At 46.9% G+C, this 25,577-nt stretch overlaps 1 protein-coding gene across 1 annotated transcript in view; it reads right to left on the reverse strand.

The window, feature by feature from the left end:
- Positions 1-25,577, reverse strand: part of LOC147115153 (regulator of G protein signaling 22-like) — a 142,231-nt gene that overhangs the window by 62,109 nt on the left and 54,545 nt on the right. The window contains exons 8-12 of the mRNA XM_085993988.1: positions 18,946-19,193; positions 16,454-16,573; positions 15,518-15,619; positions 5,631-5,903; positions 4,678-4,764 (exon numbers count right to left, since the gene is read on the reverse strand). Coding sequence (XP_085850114.1) covers positions 4,678-4,764; positions 5,631-5,903; positions 15,518-15,619; positions 16,454-16,573; positions 18,946-19,193 — 830 coding nt within the window. The remainder of the gene's footprint in view (positions 1-4,677; positions 4,765-5,630; positions 5,904-15,517; positions 15,620-16,453; positions 16,574-18,945; positions 19,194-25,577) is intronic.

The following is a 25,577-nucleotide window of genomic DNA, read 5'->3' on the forward strand; positions in this document are numbered from 1 at the left end:
TAAAACAGATTATCTGGTCATCTGCACGTGTCCTAACAGGCACCAAGTCCCGTTCGCCCATCACCCGTGCTCGCTGACCTACATTGGCACCCGGTTAAGCAAAGCCTCGATTTTAAAATTCTCATCCTTGTTTTCAAATTGCTCCATGGCCTCGCCCCTCCCTATCTCTGTAATCTCCTCCAGCCCCATAACCTCCCCCCGCCCCCCCCCCCCCCGCACCTCTCTGAGATATCTGCGCACCGCTAATTCTGGCCTCTTGAGCATCCCTGATTTTAATCGCTCAACCATTGGTGGCCGTGCCTTCAGCTGCCTAGGCCCTAAGCTCTGGAATTCCCTCCCTGAACCTCTCCACCTCTTATTCCTCCTTAAAACCTACCTCTTTGACCAAGCTTTTGGTCATCTGCCCTAATTTCTCCTTATATGGCTTGGTGTCAAATTTTATTTTATGACACTCCTGTGAAACACCTTGGGATGTTTTACTATGTTAAAGGCACTATATAAATACAAATTGTTGTTGTTGTTGAAGGCTAGTGTGGAGAAGCCCACTATCCATTTCTGTGCAGTCATGATGGTTTCTTATCACTGCAGTCTATCATGAAGTGCATGGCGACTCCAATGGACATCTTCATCTTGGTTGGCTCCTCCTGATTGTGGGTGGGTGTCTTCTTCCTCTATCTACTCCATGGGTTTGTCTCTTTGGATGGCAAAGGATAGCGTTGCGTCTCGTAGGACCCAACCTTTGTGGCTCGAATAATCCCTGTGGCAATTTGAACTGCCTTGAAATGGAAGCATTGTGGCTTTTTTTCCCCCACAGAGGATAATTAGAACATGGAATGCTTTGCTACGAAGGCAGAGATTATAGAATTGTTTAAAAGAACTAAATAAAAGGATATGACAAAGTATAGGAATATGGGATTGGAGTAGACAGCTCCAGATGAACAGTTAGGTCTGTTGCAGACACAGAGGCTGAATGTGTGGTAAATTCTATGATTTTGTGACTGCTACCTGAGAAGTGAACATCCCCTTGAATTATACTATTTTGATTGTCACAGGTGATCTGAAAATTGAAGGCTGGAAGCCCTTACGTTTCATGAAGGCAAAGGAATTGTGTGTAGGAGCCTGTCCAGCCATTTTGGTGCAATGAATGAGACCCTCAACCTTGGGGAATCCTGCCATGTGAACAATTCTGCTGTAGGCTGTCCATGGGGAAAGCGATGGAATAACTCACACTGGTGAAGAACACATTAGTCATCTGCTTTAGACGTCTGTAAACTGCAGAATGACTGATGTTGCTGATATCCCCTGCGGCAACGTGGAATGAGGCAAATGCACAAAAGTTCAGCTCCGCAGTACCTCTGGCAGCCAAAATCAGTATAGTCCCTGCGGTGGAAGTTGGCTGGAGGTCACTTTCCATGAGATAGCACAACTCTGTCACTGCCTTCATGTCAAGTGCAGCCTGTGAAGACTTTTCCTGAGGCGTCGCAAGGGCGGTATGCCTCTGCCTGTAGTCTGTGAGTAGTGGTGGGTGCGGACAGTCTGCCTCAGGTGTAATTTCAACAACAACAACTTGCATTTATATAATGTCTTTAACACAGTAAAACACCCCCCAAGGCACCTCTCCATTCCTTCTCTTCTTCAGCCCAATAATACAGAAAGAATGGGATTTTCATTGGAATGCCGATATTGTAAATTACAGTTGCAGCAACTGAAAACATCTCAGCCAAAGCTCTTGGCTCATAACCTACAAAAATAACCCAGGAGAAAGCTGTCAAAATAACCTGCAGCAAAAAACTTCAGATTTAATTCTCAGCAATACAAAATACCAAACTCCTTTAAATGCTGAATTCATATCAGCACAGAACAGCCCTCCCTGCAACACCCACTTTATACTGGCGACAGTAGGTTACAGTGCTTTCCTGGCGAGAACTATGGAAAATTCTATATGAATACTATTATAATTAATTCCATTATTATTAATGAAGCTCTCACTCATTTTCAGCACAAGCTTAATTCACGTGGTTTACATCTCCCACTGCCCATTCTGCATCACTGTCACCAGGAAATATAACTGAGCAGCTCATCGACAAGCTATATGGACCTGCCTACATCAAGATAGGAATTCAGGTACTGGCAGATTTTAGTATTTAATTAATAGTTACAGCAATCAATTGGAAGACACACCCAGGGACTTGAGTGCACACTGCATGTACAACTTCACTAATGAAGTTGACATTTGGGGCCTTTGGAATTACTACTGTTCACTCATTATGAAATGGCTGACTCAAACAATCCTACCAGTAAGTCATTATTCACGGAGGGGGAAGAGGGAGGGTGCACTAACAATCATTACGTGTGCATATTGGGAGGAAGCCACCTATCCCCAAAGAAGGTAAAAGTCCTGTAGTATATAGAAATATAAAAAATATAAACATACACATATTTTAATGGACATACCAATTACAATGATAAGCAACAGACTATGAGCAGCCATTCCTTGCTAGCACATCTGACAGAATGGGAGCTTTTGGCTTTGGATAGTATAAGAAGCTAAACACAAATATTTGAAATGCTGGTTAGGTGCAAATTCAGAGTGGTCAGTGCCAAAAATGTCCCAGCATCATATAACAAAAAAATCAACTCAATGTGTCACCTCGGGTTAGGTAATTGAGACTAGAGAGTGATTACTTCCTTTGCTTTGTGTATCAGTAGATAGACCTAATTTTCTTTTTGGCTGCGTTTATTTGCACCACAAGTGCCTGATCTTCTCCCCCCGAGTTGCTGACCTTCTCCCCGCCCCCCCCCCCGCCGAGTTCCTGACCTTCTCCCCCCCGAGTTCCTGACCTTCTCCCCCCTCCAAGTTCCTGACCTTCTCCCCTCCCAAGTTCCTGACCTTCTCCCCCCCCCCCGCAAGTTCCTGACCTTCTCCCCGCCCCCGTGATCTCCTGACCTTCACCCCCCACCCCGATCTCCTGACCTTCTCCACAGGAGGTGGTTGAGGCCGCAGGACACAGCACTGCGGCTAAGCGCATGCGCAGTTGGATCCTCCAATGCGCATGCGCAACCGTAATATTGGGTGTGCATGCACGGATCGGATGGGGGCGAGATGGTGTTTAGGCTCTGCCCCTATACAGTGCACAGGCACAGAACGACTCAAACCTGTTCGTGCAAATACATAGGATATACGGCACAGGAACAGGCCATTCAGCACAAACAGTCCATGCCGGCGTTTATGCTCCACACAAGCCTCCTCCCATTTTTCCTCATCTAAATCATTCAGCATAACCCTCTATTCCCTTCTCCCTCATATGCTTATCTAACCACCCCTTAAATCCATCTATACTATTCGCTTCAACCGCTCCCTGGTAGCGAGTTCCACATTCTAACCACTCTCTGGTAAAGAAGTTTCTTCTGAATTCCCTATTTGATTTCTTGGTGACTATCTTATATTGATGGCCTCTAGTTTTGCTCTTCCCCACAAGTGGAAACATTCTCTCTGTATCCACTCTATCAAAACCTTTCATGATTTTAAAGACCTCTATTAGGTCACCCCTCAGCCTTTGCTTTTCAAGAGAAAAGAGACCCAGCCTGTTCATCCTTTCCTGATAGGTATACCCTCGCATTTCTGGTATCATCCTTGTAAATCTTCTCTGCACCCTCTCCAGTGCCATTATATCCTTTTGATAACATGGCGACCAGAATTGTACACAGTACTCCAAGTGTGGTCCAACCAAGGTTCGATACAGGTTTAGCATAACTTCTCTACTTTTCAATTCTATCCCTCTAGAAATATACCCTAGTGCTTGGTTTGCTTTTTTATGGCCTTGTTAACCTGTATCGATACTTTTAGTGATTTGTGTACTTGTACTCCGAGATCCCTCTGTTCCTCTACCCCATTTAGATCCTTATTTTCCAAGTAATAAGTGACCTCCCTATTTTTCTTACCAAAATGTAGTCTCTCACATTTATCTGTGTTGAACTTCATTTGCCAATTATATGCCCATTCTGCAAGTTTATTAATGTCTTCTTGTAATTTGTTGCAGTCCTCCTCAGTATTGACTATACCCCCAATTTGGTGTCATCCACCAATTTAGAAATTGTGTTTTTGATTCCAAAGTCTAAATCGTTAATATAAATTGTGAACAGTGTCCCAGCACTGATCCTTGTGGAACACCACTTCCCACTTTCTGCCACTCTGAATAGCCACCCTTTACCCCTACTCTCTGCTTTCCGTCTTGAAGCCAGCCAGCTATCCATTATGCTACTTGTCCCCTGACTCCGCATTCTCTGACCTTGTTCATCAGTCTATTATGTGGTACCTTATCGAAGGCCTTTTGAAAATCTAGATAAATTACATCCACTGTATTACCCTTGTCTACTCTCTCTGTTACCTCTTCAAAAAATTCAATAAGGTTGGTTAAGCAAGTCTTTCCCATTTGAAATCCATGCTGACTATTTATTATTATATTTTTGGTTCCTAGATGTTCTTCCATTTTCTCCTTTAGTAGGGATTCCATTATTTTTCCTACTATCGATGTTGACTGGTCTATAATTCCCTGGACATGTTCTATCTCCCTTCTTAAATATAGGTATTACATTACCTATCCACCAGTCCTCTGGCACTACACCTTTTTCTAACTAATCACTCTGTCTGTTTTTTAGTACCAAAGAGCTAATTACTTTGTTGGGTAAAAACTTTCTCTGCAGTTCCTGAAGTTTCTTGTAGTATATTGAATCCAAATATCGAGTCTTGCTTACCAACTCCACCTAGAAATAAAAGATCTTCACTGAGTATCAATGAACAACACTAAAAACAATAACAGCAGTACTACAGGATGAGTGAGCAATTTACAGCAAGAGACAGACCACAGAGGGAGACAGGAGGGAAAGTGCGCGCCAGGATCACTCGAGAATATTGCATATATTTTCTGATCATCGGTTTTCAGGCACAAATGTTCAATGTGCTTGCACTGCATTCTTCTGTGCACTATTTTCAGAAAGCTGGTAACCATTTGATGAGTCAACACCTGAGTAAAAATAGTGCAAACATACGGAGCATTTTGGCAGAGCAGGCTCGAGGGGCCAAGTGGCCTATTCCTGCTCCTATTTCTTATACAAGCACAGTAAGTTTTCGTACCCTGTACTTCTTCAATTGAAAAATATACCCTGAACACAAAAATGGAAACCCTTTCAAAATTGTATTTACAAGGTTTTTTTGGGGAGGTGAGCGGTGGGGGGGGTCAGTAATTTTCTGCCCTTCCTCCTCTTAGGACTCCAAAGGACATACACTGTGATCCTCTGAATGGGCCAACAACTTGTAAGGACCTGCAAACAAGCCACTGAGCTTCACCCATTCAGCTGCTGATCTTAGTCAGGCTGTCAAGGAGATCTGGCAGTAGGCTTCACCACAAGGCGGCTTCTGAGTAACTGCGCTCACACACTGTCCCTACTGGCTGGCCTCAGAGCAGATTGTCTGTCCATTCTCTCATCCAGGAAAATATTCATGAAAAGAAAAAACAGGAAGTTGGAAAAAATATAAATGTCTACGGACTAAATGCAAGTCTGTACAAAATATGAAGTGGACCATTTTCTACAGACTCATTTAAAAAGGTGGTTGGATGCATTGACTGTACCTTTCTGTATCTTGACATGTCCATTTCAAGCATTTGGATCCAAGGTACCAGTAGCAAGATGAGAGTGTGTTCCTCTAACTGATCAAACAGCTCCTCAAAGGGTGGCTCCAGTTTTCTATAGATCATTTTCTTATTCTCTGTATCTATCTCGACATCTGCTGGAGCCCCTTCAACAGTGTATGTTGCAAAAATGAACTGAAACAAGTGAACAAATCGTGAAAAGATCAGTTTGCAGATGGAAATTTTCAAACAGCCAGTTAAGGTTTTAATGGTTCATTAAAATCATACAAACAAACTGCTTTTTCATCATAAGTTATATTGGTGACTCCTGGATTGCAGAGTCAGTCCCACACACAGGCAGGTCAGTGACCAAAGAAGTTCCTGTGGGGTCTATTATGGGTCTACGGCTGTTTACTCTATTCATAAATAAAAAAGAGAATAATTCTAGTAATAATATTATAACGTGTTCTGAATGCCTCTTCCTCAGTGGCTTAGTGGTTAATGCGCCACATGTTGCGGCACTGAGCCACACAGACAAGAAGGTCTAAGGTTTGATTCCTGCCTTGTGTTGAGTTATCTTATCTCAGCCAGGGCAGGAAATAGGATACTGCAGCTGGCCTCAACATTCCTGGGCTAGAGATAGGAAAAATCAGGCTGCAGCTCGCCAGCCTTATGTAATTGAGACCCACGACCCAATATCGGGTGTACCAAGGGCCTACCCATTCTGGCGGAAGGATTGTTCCCTGTGCCCAATTCGTGCTGGTAGGCTACCATGAACCAGTCTCTAGGCCATAATGTCCTGTGCATTGGTACCAAAAAAACATGAAACCTGGATTAACAATGGACGGGTCCTATTTTAAAATTCAATAGATACCTTCTCCTACAGGAAGGACATCACTAAAACTTTAGGGAGGGGGTGTTCCACTCAAACTGATTTTTAATTAAACTGACAAAAATAACAAATTAAATTAAGAAAATCAGGAATAGTATAAACAAAGGCACCATGTGAGGCCCACTGATCATGGAAGGCATCCAGTGAGCTAGTATACTCTATGTTGGTGCTCAAGGGTCACCTGGTATGAATCAGAGCTTGAACCAGACAAGTAAGTCTGCATCCTGGACTTATAGATTGAGCAAAAGATGGGTCTCACTATATTGGGCAGGCTACACTGCAGTGTCTATTCACAGGGTCAATCCCACTACTGAGCAGCACTGGGGCTTTGACCTGCTTGGTTTCTGATCTGGGCCAGTTAAGCTCTCTTTAGCAGACTTGGTGGTCTTAGGTTTACCTGGAAACATCAAACTTAGCAATGGATTGCCAATCAACATAACCCAGAACTCCTGACCTGAAACAATTATCCAACCTCAGCCTCCATGGAGCTGTATAATAGGGATGTCCCACCCTGTCTGGCCAATGCCCATTTTAAGTATGGAAAAGGAAAAGGATTTGCTGCGATTACCGATCATTCACAGAAAATATCTGGTCAATACAAAACAGATAACAAAGCTAATCAATTACTGGCATGCAACCCAGGTATTTGATGATAATTCATAGTAGGTTATTTCAACCCTGTATAAGGTCACATTTGGGATCTTGTGTGTAACTTTAGGCATCTTACTTTCAAAATTTGATTCAATGAATGTAAAGTATAGGCGAGTGACATATACATTTCTGTGATTTAAAACTTTAAGTTATCATAAGATGTCAAGATCATTACATACAGGTTTGGAACTGATCCCATCCTTTCAGAATTCCAGCTGCCATCGGTGGGTTCTGAGCCCCCCCCACCCCACCCCGCGCAACCTCTCCCACTTTGAAGGAAACATGCTGGCCATCACGGGCAGAGGAGAGTCATGGCCGTGGCGAGTAGCAATGCTGGAGGAGATGTGGTGCAGAGATTTTTCACACCTTACCCTCTTTTCCCCTCTTACTTCTATCTCACCCTACACACTCTGCATGACAAACTGCAGCTGCTTTCAACAACCAATTCCTCCTCTGCTTTTACTTTCACACTAAAAGCTAACCCTGGTCCCTCTCTCATTTCAGGTGCTGGAAATGTGGAGATATCTCTGCCATTTCAGGAAGAGCAGGCCAGCCTTTCTGAAGATGCACCGTCACTCGGGTCTGACCCTAGCAAGCACCAGCTCAAATACTGGCACCACGCCTACTTTAGAGGCTAGGTTAGAGGAGGGGTTTACACGCGGTGAGGCACCAGGCACAAGTGCAGCAGCTGGGGCAGGGAGATAGGATGCCAGAGGTGCCAGCACACTGGAGGGTGAGATCACATACTCGCTCTGCTGCAGAGGACTCAGATGCAGATTTCGAGGGCGCAGGCTACCGAAGAAGGCTAATGGGCATACACCGGGAAATGTTAGGTGCACTGGACAGCTTGCCAGCGAACTTGCACACAATGGCTCAGAGCATACAAGAGTCCAGCTCTAACTTATGTCAAGGCCTGGCACAGAGCATGGAGACCATTCGATACTTTTTATTTAAAATTTCCCTGCATGGCCATGGGATTCACGCAGCTCGGGAACCATGTCTGTCAACCTGAGGCGTGAGTTCCGTGGCCATTGTTCCAGCTGATGACTTGAAGCATGAAAAACAAACCAAAATAAAAACATGTTGATTACATTATCTAACAGATTGAGGGAGATTCTGTTCTACTTGAAAAGCTACTGGTAAATGTTAATTCAGAAATTCCTGAAGGGATGCGAGTGCTGAAGGCTCTCATCCTACCCTGGATGGTGAGGGAAATACATTTTCCACTGGCCATTCTCAGCTGTTGCCTTCCATCTCAACAGCAATTGCAGTGAATTGATCTGCACGATAAAACAACAACAACAACTTGTATTTATATAGCACCTTTAACGTAGCAAAACGTCCCAAGGCGCTTCACAGGAGCATTATAAGTCAGACAATTTGACACTGAGCCACATAAGGAGAAATTAGGGCAGGTGACCAAAAGCTTGGTCAAAGAGGTAGGTTTTAAGGAGCGTCTTAAATGTTGGAAAGAGAGGTAGCGAGGCGGAGGGCTTTAGGCAGGGAATTCCAGCGCTTAGGGCCTAAGCAACAGAAGGCACGGCCACCAATGATTGAGTGATTATAATCAGAGATGCTCAAGAGGGCAGAATTAGAGGAGTGCAGATATCTCGGGGGGTTGTGGGGCTGAAGGAGATTACTGAGATAGGGAGGGGTGAGGCCACGGAGGGATTTGAAAACAAGGATGAGAATTTTGAAATCGAGGTGTTGCTTAACTGGGTTGGCAATGTAGGTCAGCGAGCACAGGGGTGATGGGTGAACGGGATTTGGTGCGAGTTAGGACAAGGGCAGCCGAGTTTTGGATGACCACAAGTTTATGTAAGAACATAAGAAATAGGAGCAGGAGTAGGCCAATCAGCCCCTCGAGCCTGCTCCGCCATTCAATAAGATCATGGCTGATCTGATCCTAACTGCCAATCCACTATCACAGAACCATCTCCTGCATCTAACAGAATTAGACACACGAAATAGGAGCAGGATCAGGCTACACGGCCCCTGGGCCCGCTCCGCTACCCACAGGGCCATGACCGATCCGAACCTAGACTCATGTCCAAATTCCTCCCCGCTCCCCGTAACCCTTAATTTCCTTTACTTCTAGGAAACTGTCTATTTCTGTTTTAAATTTATGTAATGATGTAGCTTCTACAGCTTTTTGGGGCAGCATATTCCATGGACCTACCACCCTCTGAGTGAAGTAGTTCCTCCTCATCTCAGTTTTGAAAGAGCAGCCCCTTATTCTAAGACTATGCCCCCTAGTTCCAGTTTCACCCATCATGGGGAACATCCTCCCCGCATCCACCCGATCCAACCCCTTCACAATCTTATATGTTTCAATAAGATCGCCTCTCATTCTTCTGAACTCCAATGAGTAGAGTCCCAATCTACTCAACCTCTCCTCATATGTCCATCCCCTCATCCCCGGGATTAACCAAGTGAACCTTCTTTGTACTGACTCGAGAGCAAGTATGTCCTTTCTTAAGTATGGACACCAAAACTGTACGCAGTATTCCAGGTGCGGTCTCACCAATACCTTGTACAACTGAAGCAATACCTCCCTATTTTTATATTCTATCCCCCTAGCAATGAAAGCCAACATTCCATTGGCCTTCTTAATCACTTGCTGCACCTGCATACTAACCTTTTGAGTTTCGTGCACCAGGACCCCCAGATCCCTTTGTACTTCAGTACTTTCCAGTTTCTTGCCATTAAGATAATAACTTGCTCTACGACTTTTCCTGCCAAAGTGCATAACCTCACACTTTCCAGTATTGTATTCCATCTGCCAAATCTCTGCCCACTTACTTAGCCTGTCTATGTCCCCTTGCAGGTTTTTTATGTCCTCCTCACTCACTACTTTCCCTCCCATCTTAGTATCATCTGCAAACTTTGATATGTTACACTCGGTCCCCTCCTCCAAATCGTTAATATAGATTGTAAAGAGTTGGGGACCCAGCACTGACCCCTGCGGAACACCACTAGTTACTGATTGCCAGTCTGAGAATGAACCATTTATCCCAACTCTCTGCCTTCTGTTAGATAGCCAATCCTCGATCCATGCCAGAATATTACCCCAATCCCGTGATTTTTTATCTTAAGCAATAATCTTTTGTGTGGCACCTTGTCAAATGCCTTTTGGAAGTCTAAATACACTACGTCCACTGGTTCCCCTTTATCCACCCTATATGTTACTTCCTCAAAGAACTCCAGCAAATTTGTCAAACATGACTTCCCCTTCATAAAACCATGCTGACTTTGTCCTATTAAATTATGATTATCCAAATGTCCTGTTACTGTCTCCTTAATAATGGACTCCAAAATTTTACCTACCACAGATGTTAGGCTAACCGGTCTATAGTTTCCAGCCTTCTGTCTACTGCCCTTTTTAAATAAGGGTGTTACATTAGCAGTTTTCCAGTCTGCCGGGACCATTGCCGAGTCCAGGGAGTTTTGGAAAATTATTACCAATGCATCCACAATCCCTACCGCCACTTCCCTCAAGACCCTAGGATGTAAGCCATCAGGTCCAGGTGATTTATCTGCCTTCAGTCCCATTATTTTACCGAGTACCACTTCCTTAGTGATTTTGATTGTGTTTAGCTCCTCCCCCCCTTTAGCCCCCTGTTTGTCCAGTGTTGGGATATTCTTAGTGTCTTCTACTATAAAGACTGATATAAAATACTCATTCAGTGTTTTTGCCATCTCCATATTTCCCACCATTAATTTCCCGGTCTCATCCTCTAAGGGACCAACATTTACTTTTTATATAACTATAAAAACTCTTACTATCTGTTTTTATATTTTTTGCTAATTTACTTTCATAATCTATCTTCCCTTTCTTAATCAATCTTTTTGTTATTTTTTGCTGTCTTTTAAAGTTTTCCCAATCCTCTATCCTCCCACTAGATTTGGCTACCTTATATGCCCTTGTTTTTAGTCGAATACTATCCTTAATTTCTTTACTTAGCCACGGGTGGCTGTCTTTTCTTTTACACCCTTTTCTTCTCAGTGGAATATATATTTTTTGGAAGTTGTAAAATAACTCCTTAAATGTACACCACTGATCATGTATCGTCTTACCCTTTAGTCTATTTTCCCAATCCACTCTACTCAATTCCACTCTCATACCTTCATAGTCTCCTTTATTCAAGCTTAGCATGCTTGTTTGAGATCCAACTTTCTCACCCTCTAATTGAATATGGAATTCAACCATGTTATGGTCACTCATTCCAAGGGGATTCTTTACTAGGACATTTTTAATTAATCCTGTCTTGTTGCACAGGACCAGATCTAAGGTTGCTTGCCCCCTTGTCGGTTCAGTTACATACTGCTCAAGAAACCCATCCCTAATACACTCAATGAACTCATCCTCAAGGCAGCCCTGCCCAATTTGATTTGTCCAATTAATATGATAGTTAAAATCCCCCATAATTATAGATGTAGGGTAGCATGTGGGAGGCCAGCCAGGAGTGTGTTGGAATAGTCAAGTCTAGAGGTAACAAAGGCATGGATGAGGGTTTCAGCAGCGGATGGGCGGAGACGGGCGATGTTACGGAGGTGGAAATAGGCGTTCTTAGTTATGCTGCGGATATGTGGTCAGAAGCTCATTTCAGGGTAAAATATGACATCAAGGCTGCAAACAGTGTGGTTCAGCCTCAGACAGATGTTAGGGAGAGGGATGGAGTCAGTGGCTAGGTAACGGAGTTTGTGGCAGGGACCGAAAACAATGGCTTCGGTCTTCCCAATATTTAATTGGCGAAAATTTCTGTTCATCCAGAACCAGATGTCGGACAAGCAGTCTGACAATTTAGAGACCGTGGAGGGGTCGAGAGAAGAAGTAGTGAGGTAGTGCTGGGTGTCGTCAGTGTACATGCGGAAACTGACACTGTGTTTTCAGATGATGTCGCCAAGGGGCAACATGTAGATGGGAAATAGGAGGGGGCCAAGGATAGATCCTTGGGGGACACCAGAGGTAACAATGTGGGAGCGGGAAGAGAAGCCGTTGCAGGTGATTATCTGGTTACAATTAGATAGATAAGAATGGACCCAGGCGAGCGAAGTTGCACCCAGCTGGATGACGGTGGAGAGGCGTTGGAGAAAGATGGAGTGGTCAACCATGTCAAAGGCTGCCGACAAGTCAAGAAGAGTGAGGAGGGATAGTTTACCTTTGTCACAGTCACAAAGGATGTCATTTGTGACTTTGATGAGAGCCGTTTCGGTTCTGTGGCAAGGGTGGAAACCTGATTGGAAGGACTCAAACATGGAATTACGGGAAAGATGGGCATGGATTTGGGAGGCGACAACACATTCAAGGACTTTGGAGAGGAAAGGGAGGTTGGAGATGGGGTGGTAGTTTGCAAGGACGGAGGGGTCAAGGGTTGTTTTTTTTAGGAGAGGGGTGATGATGGCAGATTTGAGGGAGAGGGGGACAGTACCTGAGGAGAGAGAACCATTAAAAATGACATATACCATTTAATTAAATTTTTGTGTTGTTTGTGGTCATGTTTTTCTCACAGTATACTGTGATTGTCCAGTTACAGATTAAATCAAGTCATCAACCGTAACAATTTCATTCTCATCACTCATTCCACTGGTTCAATTTGATTTCAGTCCCTGAATATGACTAATTTAATTTTTCAGTCTGAGACTTTGGAGGTGAATTTCTGTGGAGGTTCTCTCACTTGTCCATTGTTAACTTCAACGGAAGAGCTGCAGAAATCCCAGAAACACATAAGCACCACTTACACTGTTTGTTAGGGATTCCGCAGCTCTTCCGCTGAACTTGCATAAGATTGTAAATCCACGCCTTTACAATTACATTTAAAATCTGCTTAATTTTATATATTACCTATACACACACATCTTTTATTTGTACCAGTTAATGATACAAAAGTCTATAGATTTGTGACTAAAGCACCAATAACTTGCCAACTAATGCACTTTTTTAAATTATGTTCTTGATTGTATTTGTAGATGGTGTCATATTACTTAATAATATTATTTAAATATTTCTTTGTCACTCATATATAGCTTTTATTATATTATTGTAGAGTAAAGATTCAACACCCACTATGTTAGATTAAACATTAAATGTAACGTAGCCATGGTCCCTTTAAGGATCCCGGCTGAAAACGCGTCACGGGTGAAGTCACCAGACCCGCTCCATCTCATTGGGCCAGGTAACACACTGGGTGGGCTTAATAGGCCCCATTAAGGTAAGTTCATTTTCTAGAGTGGGATGGAGCCAGCAGCGGGATCACAACCCGCCACAGACACTGACCGCACCAGACCCGCCCAGGTACAGAAAATTCCGGCCCTTATTTTTCGGTAACTGAAATTGTGCAGTACTGTGCAATGCCGCGAGTCCTTAAGATTTTAGCTTCCTCTCTGACTACCTTCTTGTTGGTATAGTATTAGAAGACATTTTTTGTATCTGCCACTCAGAGTTATTCTAACCTAACCCGCCCAGCGGAAACTGACTGGATCGGATTGGCTCCCTGTTTTACAACCCGCCCGGTTTTATTTTCCATTGGCTTCAATGACACATATTGTTTCAGTTTGAATTCATTCTCTCTCCAGCCTGTAACTGATAAAACTTACATAATTGTACTGAAATTAAGCTCGTTAAAACATCTGAACGGCAGCTGATTTTTAAAAATTGCTTACCTAGCTTTAAAGGAGCACTCACTAAATAAAAAACGGGCAAAAAGATCTCAATTTTGGCGCACTCTCTAGCCCCGACATGTACTGGGACGTGATTTCCAACCGAGGGGAAGGAGTTCTGATCACCGAACGCTGTGGAGTTACAGCGAACGTGTGTTTTTTTAACATGTTCCCCGTCCGGAAGCCAGCCTGATTGACAGGCTTGGCTCCTTGTCGGGCGGGGAACGCTCCAGAAGAGGGAGAAGCCCAGGAGCAGGTAGGGGGCCTGCTCCTCGGGGTAGAGATCATGATGGGGGGGCTGGGTACAGCGTAGCTTAAAGGGACGGGGGTGATCGCAGAGGGTCGGAGAAAGGCCGGGGGCAAAAATGGGGAGAAGGGGGGGAGGGGCGGCAGTGATCGTGCGGGGGGGGGGGGTCCGATGACGGGGGCGAGGGGGTGGGGGGAAGCTGGTTAGCTTGGGGGGGCCGGGAGAAAGCGCTCCTGCTCCTCCTGTCCCACAAGCAGTGCTGGAAAAGCATCTGACTCTTCCACGCAGCAGTCCTCACCTCGCTTTAGCTGCCAGGTTTCCCGAGGCCCGGGAAACCTGGCCTGCCAGCATTGAAGCTGGACGAGAGACAAAATCTGAGCCTCATTAAAATATTTAAATAAGTGGGCCACTTCCTGGGAGTGGGTTGGTTGCCCGCCCCTTGTCCCACCTCCATTAAACCTGGAAGTGGGTGGGTTCGAGGCAGGATGGGGTCGAGTTTGAGATTTAAAACATTTTTACATCCCACCTGACCCAAACCCACCCATTTTTTGTGGGTTAAAATTACCCCCTTTGTTGCAACTCTGATGGTCTCCTTACCCTTCCCATTTGCAACCCTAACATAGGGGGTGATTTTATCAATGGGGATGTGATGGAGGTGGGAGTGCTGCTTGTCGGGTTTTAGTCCCACCTCCATCATCATCCAGCCAACCCATGCTATTTTCCCTTGTTTGACCTTGTTAAGCCCGCCCAGCTTTGTGAAGCTGTCAAACACTGACAATTTGTCTTCTAAGTTGAGTCATTTACTCAAGACTCACTTAGAAAGCTTTCCCGAGCAGAAAGCAGAAGGCTGCTGCATTTAAGAATGCAGCGGCCATTCTGCTTTCTCTGCCGGTGAGATGAGGCAGCTCCGCAGCCTAAAGGGATGAAGCCTGGAGGAACAAGCAAAGGTAAGTAATCTTATTAAAACACTTTACAGTCACCTCATACAATTACCTCTCCACACTTGCACTCATCACTCACCTGCACAGTGCACTTTTCGACCCTTCCAGCCCACGGCTCGCCTCGCTGACCCTGGCGAGGTTCGGAGCCGTCGGGAAGCCCACACTTTAGGGCTCAAAATAGGGATTAGCCAAAAAACTGCCTGTTAACTACCTGTTAACAGGCAGTTAATCGGCGCTAGTCCCCTTCCCGCCTCGGGGAGACGGAACCCGGTGCGGGTCGGGTACCCGCCTCCTGGAAAGATGGCACGGAGGCGGGTTGGGGGCGGGATGGGTACCCACTCCCAGATTCTGCCATTTTCCCGGCAGTCCCGCCTCCATACCCGCCTCCCCCGGGCTGGCAAAATTGCCCCCATAATCTTGAAGCCCACCCCGCCCATCCAGATCTGGGTCACCACATATTGATAGCTGTTGAAACAGTGCGTATTTCATAGCTTGCCTGAGCTTGTCTCTTAAGTTTAAAAGGTTGAAAGACTTCTGCATAAAAAAGTCGCTGATATTCCATTAGATCAAACCACAAGTTCACGCCATTGCTCCATAACTGCAAGATAAGAAGAAAAATTAGTTCATATTCTACACAGTAATAGCTTGTTTCTATCCAGTGTAGTCATTCCGCAGAGCTGCTTGAGCCTGAAATAGGAATACAGTGGTACCATATAACTGATGAGTTTGATAAAGATTAGATGCTGATTACCAAGTAGGAAAAAGGAAAGACTCATCATGACCGAGAAAAGGGCGCCCTTAAATCTGTACCATGAATCTATAGAAATAATAATGGTCAGCATCCGGAGGGCAATTAAGTGCCCTGTACAGAGTAGACTAAGCCCAGAGAACAAGGGAAGCTGGAGAGTAGCGTCTGGAACAGCCCAACATTATTGAGCAGTTCCCTGCATTGTGGTGAAGTTCTGTTTAGTCCCTCCTATTGTGCCTTCCAGTGGCAAAACGGTCAGTAACCAAAGGACACAGATTTAAGGTGATAGGCAAAAGAACTAGAGACGACATGAGGAAAAAAAATTTACACTTCGAGCTGTTGTGATCTGGAATGCACTGCTTGAAAGGGTGGTGGAAGCAGATTCAATAATAACTTTCAAAAGGGAATTGGATAGATACTTGAAGGGAAAACATTTGCAGGGCTATGGAGAAAGAGCAGGGGAGTGGGATTAATTGGCCAGCTCTACCAAAGAGCTGGCACAGGCACGATGGGTCGACTGGCCTCCTTCTGTGCTGTATCATTCTATGATTCTAACATACCAGCTTGGAAGTGTTGGTTGTTTTGATACTCAGCTGGAAGTCGGATTTCAGTTCTGTTCTCAAACTGACTGAAGAATAAATAAAGGAGCTCTCTCTCCACTAATCCGAGGTTCAGTTTACTTACCGCATTCCCCATTTGTTCGCAAAAACGTGTGAAGATGTATCCAGTTCTGCCTTCATGGTACAGGGCCTGTAGCATGTCGTCCATTTTATAATCACACACAACCTCATGGTATTTTGTAATCTGCATTTAAAGAAACACACACAAACAGGACTCTTTAATTCAGTATCAGTGAGCATAAAGCTTTCAATGTGTGCTGATGACACCAAGCGTTACCTCTCTGCCACCACGCTTGATTCTTTGACCACTACTATGTTACTCAACTGCTCAACCGATATCAAGGGGCCGATTTTGCCAGCCCCGGGGAGGCAGGACTGCCGGGAAAATGGCAGAATCTGGGGTCGGGTACCCATCCCGCCCCCAACCCGCCTCCGTGCCATCTTCCCAGTAGGTGGGTACCCGACCCGCGCCGGGTCCTGTCTCCTGGAGACGGGAAGGGGATTACAGCCAACAACTGCCTGTTAACAGGTAGTTAACAGGCAGCTAAGAGGATTATCCCCATTTTTCCAACAGAAGTGCAGACTTCCCGACGTCAGGAAACCCCACCAGGGTCAACGAGGCGAGCAGTGTGTCTGCGGGGGTGAGAGGGGTCCAAAAGTGCGCTGTGGAGGTGAGTGATGGGTGCAAGTGTGGAGAGGTAAGTATGTGAGGTGAGTGAAAAGTGTTAGAAAAAGTTTACTTCCCTTTGTTTCTTCCTGCAGGCTTCAATCGTTGGGGATTCAGAGGCTCGGGCATCTCCACAGCAGAGATGACAGAATGGCTGCTGCATTCTCCGATGCAACAACCATCTGCTTTCTGCTCAGGAAATATGTTTGGAGAGCCTTGAATATAAGAACTCACCAAACAATGTTCTCTGTCACCGGCTGGGCGGGCTTAACAAGGTCAATCAAGGGAAAATAGCATGGGTTGGCCAGACGTCGATGGAGGCGGTACTGAAACCCGACAAGCAGTAGTCCCGCCGCCAACGCGTCCCCATTGGCAAAATCACCCCCTAAGCGTTGGATCATCAAGAGTTCCCTTTAACTTATCACCAAGGGCTGAAACAATTACGTTTGGCTCCCACCTAAAGCTATGCATCCCACCTAAAACTCTACTCCTTACTATAAAACTCTACACCTTTCCTACCTATCTCTTGCAACTCCCTCAGATTAAGCTGATGGCGTGCAGCCAGTGTCATGCATGTTCCAGAGCTGAACTTCAAACTCCACATCCTATCACTGACCATGTCTCACTACCCGCCACCCACCCCCCCGCAGCTGCTGAAATACTCATCCACACCTTTGTCACCTCCAGACTTGAGTACTCCAATGCTATTCCTGAGTGCCTCCAGAGTTCTGCCTTTTATGAATCTCAATTTATCCAAAACTCCATCATCCTAACCTACACTAAATCCTGTTCTCCTATTACTCCTGAGCTTGTCAACTTTCACTGTCTCCCTATCCACCTAAATTTGAAATTAAATCCTTCCATGGCCTCTGCAACGTCATTCAGCCTTATAGCTCCATTATTAATCTGGAACACGATTCAGGCAGGTAGGGAGTGGAGCAAAGCCAAACCCCCCACCGCCCACCCCGGTTCGCCGAGGCGATTTTAACTTCCAGGCCTCATCTGCATTCTGCCGGTCAGCTGCCTGCCCGAAACAGGCGGGAAACGGCCGCTGTCCGGTGAGTGGGAGCGGAATTTTGAGCTGCAGGAAATCAATTTTTCACCAAGGTGCACTAATATTTTAATTTGTATGGAATTTTATGACGGATGTTACATGTTACAGGCGAGGGAATCAATTGTTCGGGGAGTGCCAGGGAGGGTGCCCTGGGCAGTAGGTGGGAACATTCATGTCCTCCTGGCCTCACAAAATTCAGTGGCACCGCGGTTTCAGTCCTGTTCTCAGAGCAGCCTGCTGGGGTCCCTTTAAGGGCAGCTGGTTGGGCCACTCTACGTCCAGTAAACCTGGGTGGATTATGCATGGTGCATGCACCACCCATTTGCACCTGAAGATTGCGCTGCAGTCCTACAACCAGCATAGGCTCCAATTTAAATGTTATTAAATCGATACAGGACAACATGCTGGCCACCTATTTCGAGGAAAACTCTAAAATCAAGTCGGGCGGGCCTTGGGCATGATTTCAGTAGGAGATTTAAAAAGAAAAAAAATTCATTCCTAAGGGCGATAGCGAGACAAAAATCGACTGCTAGTGTACCAGGAACCCCATTATTGTTGGTACTCAAATCTCAGGTGCAACAAAACCTTGTCCAAGTCACAAACTTTCAACCACTGATATCTGATTCTGCATGACAACCACCACCAGCAAAAGAGCAGCACCAGAAATCTGGCTGTCAGTCGTCATCTGATAATAAGACATCTTCACTGTATGTTGCTCAGAATAGATTTGTCTTCCCCTCTGGTGAAGTGAACGGTTAAATGTAAACTAGTCGTTGCCTTGTAAGGATTTTCTCAATTCTTTTCTGTTGGTTAACGTTTTCAGCCGAGTACTTACAAACGTCTCTAAATTGCGAAGGTCCTTTGCTCTACGTAAGGCCAGGTCTTCAAAAGCTTCCATAGGTTTTGAGCCTCGAGTCCAAATACTGCCGGTTGAAGTGAGCGGTCTGTGGGAAAGGAAATAATGACAATTTAGTAGAAAAACATAAAATAAGTATGCTATAAAAAGGATATCTATCAAGGTACCTTTGACACAAGTGGAACACATAACCAGTAGATGTTGTATCAGAAGTTTATTGGCATAGCAGTTTGTTTTATTGAGGCAATGTTATAAGGAGCAATGTGCTATAAAGAGTGTATTGAACAAGATTTGTGAATTTAGTTAGACAGAAAGCAACATGTGTTAACTTAAGAAACCATTGTACTGTATATATCAATATTAGAGTGATAGGCATGCACACACAGAGAGTGCTTTAACAAACTATGCCTATGAAATAGGAATCTATAAGCAGTGTTATATCAGAGGCTGGGGCATATTGAGAACCACAATAGGGCCGAAAGTAAACATTTTGGTTGTAGAGATAACTCCTAATTTAGAAATATGAGGCACAAAATCTAGCCTTTAATTTCAACTCTGTCAAATAAATTTCCTGTTCTCTGGTATTTTTATTTGCATATATACTTAAAAAAAACATATTGCAAAGTATATTTGCCCACAGGATTGCTCATAGTAGCAATAATTTATCTTTTCCCTTCCATGAGAGCTTTTGCTTTCATTTAAAATAATCCTTCATTCACAAATGTTACATTTCCCCAAGTAAAATACTGACTCGGGGCTGTTTGGATTGGAGCGATTTGAGCATAAATTAGAACTTATACTTAACAACAAAGGGACATTTTCTGATTGGGAATTTTTAAGATGTTTGCACCAAATTCCTACCTTTAAAATAAATAGGTTAAATGGGTTAATGCCTACCTTATGCATACCCACCAAAAAAATTGCTCTTCAGAAAATTTTCTCTTGGAGCAACTAAGAAAAAAAATGCTGCATTTGCTTCCACAACCGAATTGTGCTTTGGCTCCTTCACATTGTTTCCAGTGGAGGTAGTTTTGAAGAGCCCCATCTCTCACTGAGCAGAAGCAAGGCTTCACCGGCAGTGGGAAGTACTCAGGGTCTCCAGACAGGGCTACTTGCTGCTGACCAGTCATAGCCATTTACTTAGATCTGCAGCTGCAAAATAAAAAGGGGGGAGAAATTTGGTATCGCCCCGTTTGGGGCGTAAGTATCGGCCGGGCACGAAATGTTGCGCCCGGCGCAAATTATCACCACCTACTGCTAAATTGGCCTCCTCGCCCCAGGAGGTGCTTGGAGCGCTAAAACAGGCGCAGCACAACTGTCTTAAGGCGCTAAGCCAGAGGAGCGAGGCGCTACCTCCGAGGGCGGGCGCAGCGCAGGTGCTGTCAGTTAGCGATTGCACACAGACACGCTGGCGCCGGTCAGCTCTTAAAGGGGAGGGTCGATCTTGAATTGCAGCCACACCCTGCGCATCTGAGCCCTGAATCTCGGCCTGGACAGACCTGTTGGCACATACTTAAGCCAAGGACCATGGAGAGGGCCAGGGAGCAAGCGCAGCAGTTCAGCGAGGGGGCCTCGGAGGCTCTGGTTGGCGCGGTGGAGCGCAGGCGATCTCTCCTGTACCCGGACGGTGGCAGGAGGCCACTGCCCGGTGACTATCGAAAAGCTTGGAGGGAGGTGGCTCACAGAGTGACCAGCATCATGGTGCCTAGGAGCCCTGTGCAATGCAGGAAGAAGTTCAACGACCTCACTCGGGTCGTCAGGGTAAGTGCCCTTTTCAGAATCCTCTTCATCCCTGCATCTCGACCTCACTTTATGGCCAAAGGGTCCTGAAAGCCCCAATGCCCAGCGCTCATCCAACACCTATGGCCCTTTCAGGAAACTCACATGCACATTCAGCACTTTGCACACTGTAAGGGCTATTCGACCATGGGAGGCATTGCAGCCAAGATCAGGGCTGCACACGGTAAGGGCTATTCGACCATGGGAGGCATTGCAGCCAAGATCAAGGCTGCACATTGTACTCAGACCCCGTCCTTTCTCTTGCAGGGCAAGCTGGCGCATAATAGGAGGCAGCAGCAACGGACCGGGGGAGGCCGGCCTCACCTTCAAGACCTCAGCGATCTGGAGCAGCGAGTCCAACGGATTATGGCAGGCCGGATGCTTGGCCCCGTCGCCACTGGAGATGTCGACCCCGTTATGGACAGCAATGGTAAGGTCATCACCTTTTTGACCTCTCTCCTTCCACTTGTTCCTCACACCAGCATCCTTTGCCACTTTTGAGCCAAATCAGTACATCGCAGCACTCATGCCTCCCTCGCTGCCACCCTGTCCTCACGCTAAAGCCACTCTTGTACCTCCCTGCTTTCAGATGCTGATTCACCAGGTGAGGAGGCGGGCCCTCAAGCTGCCACTGTGAGTGATTCTGAAGGTGACGACGAGGAGGAAGCCGGACCATCGGTGTCACCCTCAACCGAGGCAGCCCATGGCCATAATGGGGACACGCCTTCCCTGGAGGGGAGCAGGAGGGAATGGTCTGAGGAGGGTGAAGCTCCGGGGCCCAGCGGGCTGCAGCAACGCGAGGGGGGTAGGGAAGCTTGGGGGCCTTCTCCCCGGAGGGAGAGTATGGCCTCGAGTCCTGCTACAGTGAGCGCAGAAGAGGTGCGGCTCCTCGCTGAAATGAGCGCCCAGGCGGAGCACAGGCAAACTGAGCTCATGGCTGCAGTGGCAAGGATGCCAGATTCCATTGAGTCACTGGCAAGGAGAGGACTTCGGAGCAGCACAGGCAAGGATGGTTCAGGACTTCGGCGCAGCACAGGCGGCTGCCACGCAATTGCTAAGTGCTGCAATGCAGTCAGTGGCTGGTCTCATGCAGACGCAGTTTGAGGCCACACAAGCACTGACTGCTGCCACCCTCGCTGGATCGGGCTGCAGTGCTGCCCCGTGGGAGTGCCAGTGTGTCAGCCCAACAGGGAGTTGCTGTCCTCTCTCAGGATGACAGCATTCCTGCTGCCAGCACTGTCACTTCTCCTCTGCAGCTGCCACCACCTGTAGGACAGACTGCTGCCGCTCATGCAGAGCTGGAGCAGTCAGCAGCCGGGCCCTCCAGGCCCAGAGCTGGTCCAGGCCGTCCCTCAAGGGCATCTGCAGTCTCAGTTTCTGACACTCAGCAGCCTTCCCCCAGCCTTGCTGCAGCCACTGGGGTCCCATTACGGAGGAGCTGCAGGGTGGGAAGGGGCCAATCTCGCAAGCGAAGCAGATCACCCTCGAAGGGCAAAAAGTAGGAGGTGTGGCAAAATGCTTTTCATTATTTTATTGAAGGCCAAGGATCGTGGTCATATTTTTGTTACTGTTTTGGTCATTGTCTCCAGGTTGTGAGAGCCAGTTATGTGACTGACTGTTTTTTTTGGGGTTTCTTTCTATTACTTTGTCATGCGGGAAGGGTACACAGTTTGTTAAATAAAGAAATGTCTTTATTCAGAATGTGCATGATTGCTCTTTGAACTAATTGTTGCCTTGACCGGCTTAGGGGTTGCGGCACGGTTCCATTCAGGTTCTTTGAATGGCAGAAGCCATTCCCTCAGAGGGGGCCTAGAAGCGACTTGCTATAAGCCTCTGACGGACGGCCCTTGCACTTTGTGCCTCCCTCCCGTCTTGGTGCTGCTGCTCCTCCTCCTCCTCCTCTGCTGGTGCTCTAATGTCTGGTGGCATTGGCTGAGTCCTGAGGATTGCCAGGTTATGCAGCATGCAGCACACAACAACGAAGTGGGAGACTCGCTCAGGTGAGTACTGAAGGGCTCCACTGCAATGGTCCAGACAACGGAACCATTGCTTGAGCACGCTGATTGTGTGCTCAACGATGTTCCTGGTAGCTTGATGGCTCTCATTGTATCGTTCTTCAGCAGGGGTGCTGGGCGAACGGAGCGGGGTCATCAGCCAGGTGCACAGAGGATAGCCCTTGTCCCTGAGAAGCCAGCCTCCTGGGTGAGCCGGGGCCTCAAAGGTCTGCCACAGAAGTCTGGCGCAGGATGAAGGCGTCGTGGCTGCTGCCTGGAAAGTGGGCATTGACAGCGAGTATCAGTTGTCTGTGGTCACAGACCAACTGGACGTTCAACGAATGGAACCCTTTTCGGTTGCAGAAATCCTCGGCATTCTCTTGCGGCGCCCGCAAAGCCACATGCGTGCAGTCAATGGCGCCCTGCACCATGGGGAAGCCCGCTATTCTTGCAAAGCCCATTGCGCGTTCTTGCTGCTTGTCCAGGGTCATGGGGAAGGAGATGTACTGACGTCTCCTTTTAAAGAGGGCATTCGTGACTTGACGGATGCAGCAATGCACCGCGAACTGGGAGATATTGGCAATGTCCCCAGTAACGGATTGAAAGGAGCCGGTAGCATAGAAGTTGAGAGCCACTGTTACCTTCACTGCCACCGACAGAGACGTCCTGCTCCTCAGTTGAGGCTGCAGATCTGGCTGAAGCAGGTGACAGAGCTCAGTGACCACCTCCTTGCTGAATCGCAGCCTCCGAAAACACTGCTCCTCAGACATATTGATGTATGAGAACTGTTGGCGGAAAACCCTGGGAGCGTAAGGTCTTGTGTGGCGACACCTGTTGGCCCTCCTCCGTCTGGCCATGATTGCCACTCTCTCTCTCTGCGTCTCTGTGCCCTCTCAATGTAATGGAGAAGCACGACGTTCCCATCCATTGCAGCCCCCATAGTATGTGGCCACTCAAAGTTATGCCGGTGAAAAAGCAAAGCAACTACAAAGTTCTGGTCAGAAGCCAAAAGTACCTCAGCGAGCGCTGACTCAATGCAGAAATCTCTCTCCCTTTGTCTCTCTGCAAATCTCTCTCTCTCTCCTCTCTCAGAAGGAGTGGTCCAAAAATGGCTACCACAAAGAAGCCAGGAAGAGCCCCCTTTAAATAGCGCCCCCCCAGCCCCACAGCGACTGGGAACCGTTCCAGTCAACCTGTCGTTGGGAGCGACAGGCGGAAAGGAGGGGGACGCCACTGAATTTCCGGTCCGGGGCGCCCCAAGGGCGTTGCACTCTGAAATGACGTCAGGGTCTGCATGCGCAGCTGAGCGGGCGTTGCGGTTTAGCGCCGCCGCTAAATGTCCGCTCAATTTCGCGAGAGGCGCAGGTATCGCCGCGCCCGGGCGCTAGCTGGTTCGCGCCCCACTTATCACCCTCTTGAGGTGCTAACGGGTGGCGCAACCAACTGAATTTCTCCCCCAAGGTGTTTTATCCCTAAAGTCATTCATTCTGCTGACCCCTGCTCGCTGGCCTACATTGGCTCCCAGTCCAGCAATGCCGCAATTTTACAATTCTTTTGCTTGTTTTAAATTCCCTCCATGGCCTCGCCCCTCCTTATCTCTGTAACCTCCTCCAGCCTTATAACCCTCCAAGATCTCTCCAATTTTGGCCTCTTGCCCATCCTTAATTTTATTCGCTCCACCAATGGCGGCCATGCCATTGGCCGTCTAGGCCCTAAGTTCTGGAATTCACTCCCTTGAAGTCTCAGCCTCTCTACCTCGCCCAGCTACTCATGGTGCTAGCAGTCAGCAAGGACCCTGCAGGGGCACTACTTAAAGGACTCACCCACTCCATAGAGGTTAGTTGCCGGTTTGTTGCCTGAGGATGTTAGTTAATTTTTAGTCTTTTTCTTTTGCCTATTTTCTCCATTCCAATAGTGAATTCAAACTTTGTGTTGGTGCCGGACTGCTTCTGTCTGCTTTGGAAAGGGTTTCTTCAAGTCATGGGTGGGTCTTTGGTAGGTCTGTCTTTGGGACTGGAGGAGGAGGGGGAGCAGCGAAGAAGTCAGGAGAGAGCAGGAGCAGCAGGGAGAAGGAGGAGGAGGGCACTGTGTAGGAGGCCATACCCTCAGCGGGTCTCAGGGAGCTCTTCCCATACCGCAACTTCACTGAGGAGCACTGTGTCACCAAGGAGGCTGTAACTGAGCTATGTCACCTACAGCAGCCACAATTGTTGGAGCCTCAAATCAAGGCATGGACAGCAATGCCTGTGGCCTTGAATGTTTATGACACAGGGTTCTTCTAGGCTGCAGCAGATGACATCAGCTACATGTCCCAGTTTGCTTTGCACTGCTGTGTCAGGGAGATGACCAAGGCTCTCTACACCAGGAGGAACATAAACATCTCATTCTCCATAGTCAGAGGAAAGCAGGATGAGAGAGTACTAGGCTTCGCCCGCATTGCAGGCTTCTTCAGAGTCCACGGTGCAAGAGGCTGCACCCACATTGCCTTGATTGCCTTGATTGCTCCCATTACCAGCCTGGCATCTTTATCAATAGAAAGGGACACCACACCCTGAATGCGCAGCTTATTTACAATCACAAGTAGCGCATCATGCAGGTCACTGCCCGGCTTCCTGGCAGCAGCCATGATTCATTCATGCGGCACCTGTCTTTTATGCCACCTTTATTCTAATGAGGCTGCCAGGTCACAGGCTGGTGATTTTGCGACAGGGATGTCCCCTCTGGACATGGCTCGTGACTCCTGTCAGGAAACTAGGCACAGATGCAAAGTGCTCAAGCAAAGCTTCCGCTGCCTGGATCGTTCAATAGAAGTTCTGCAGTACACCCCTGGCCTTATTT

The sequence above is a fragment of the Somniosus microcephalus genome, chromosome 7 (genome assembly GCF_052327205.1).
Source record: "Somniosus microcephalus isolate GS21.2 chromosome 7, FLI_Smic_1.0, whole genome shotgun sequence".
In the NCBI taxonomy this organism is placed as follows: Eukaryota; Metazoa; Chordata; class Chondrichthyes; order Squaliformes; family Somniosidae; genus Somniosus; species Somniosus microcephalus.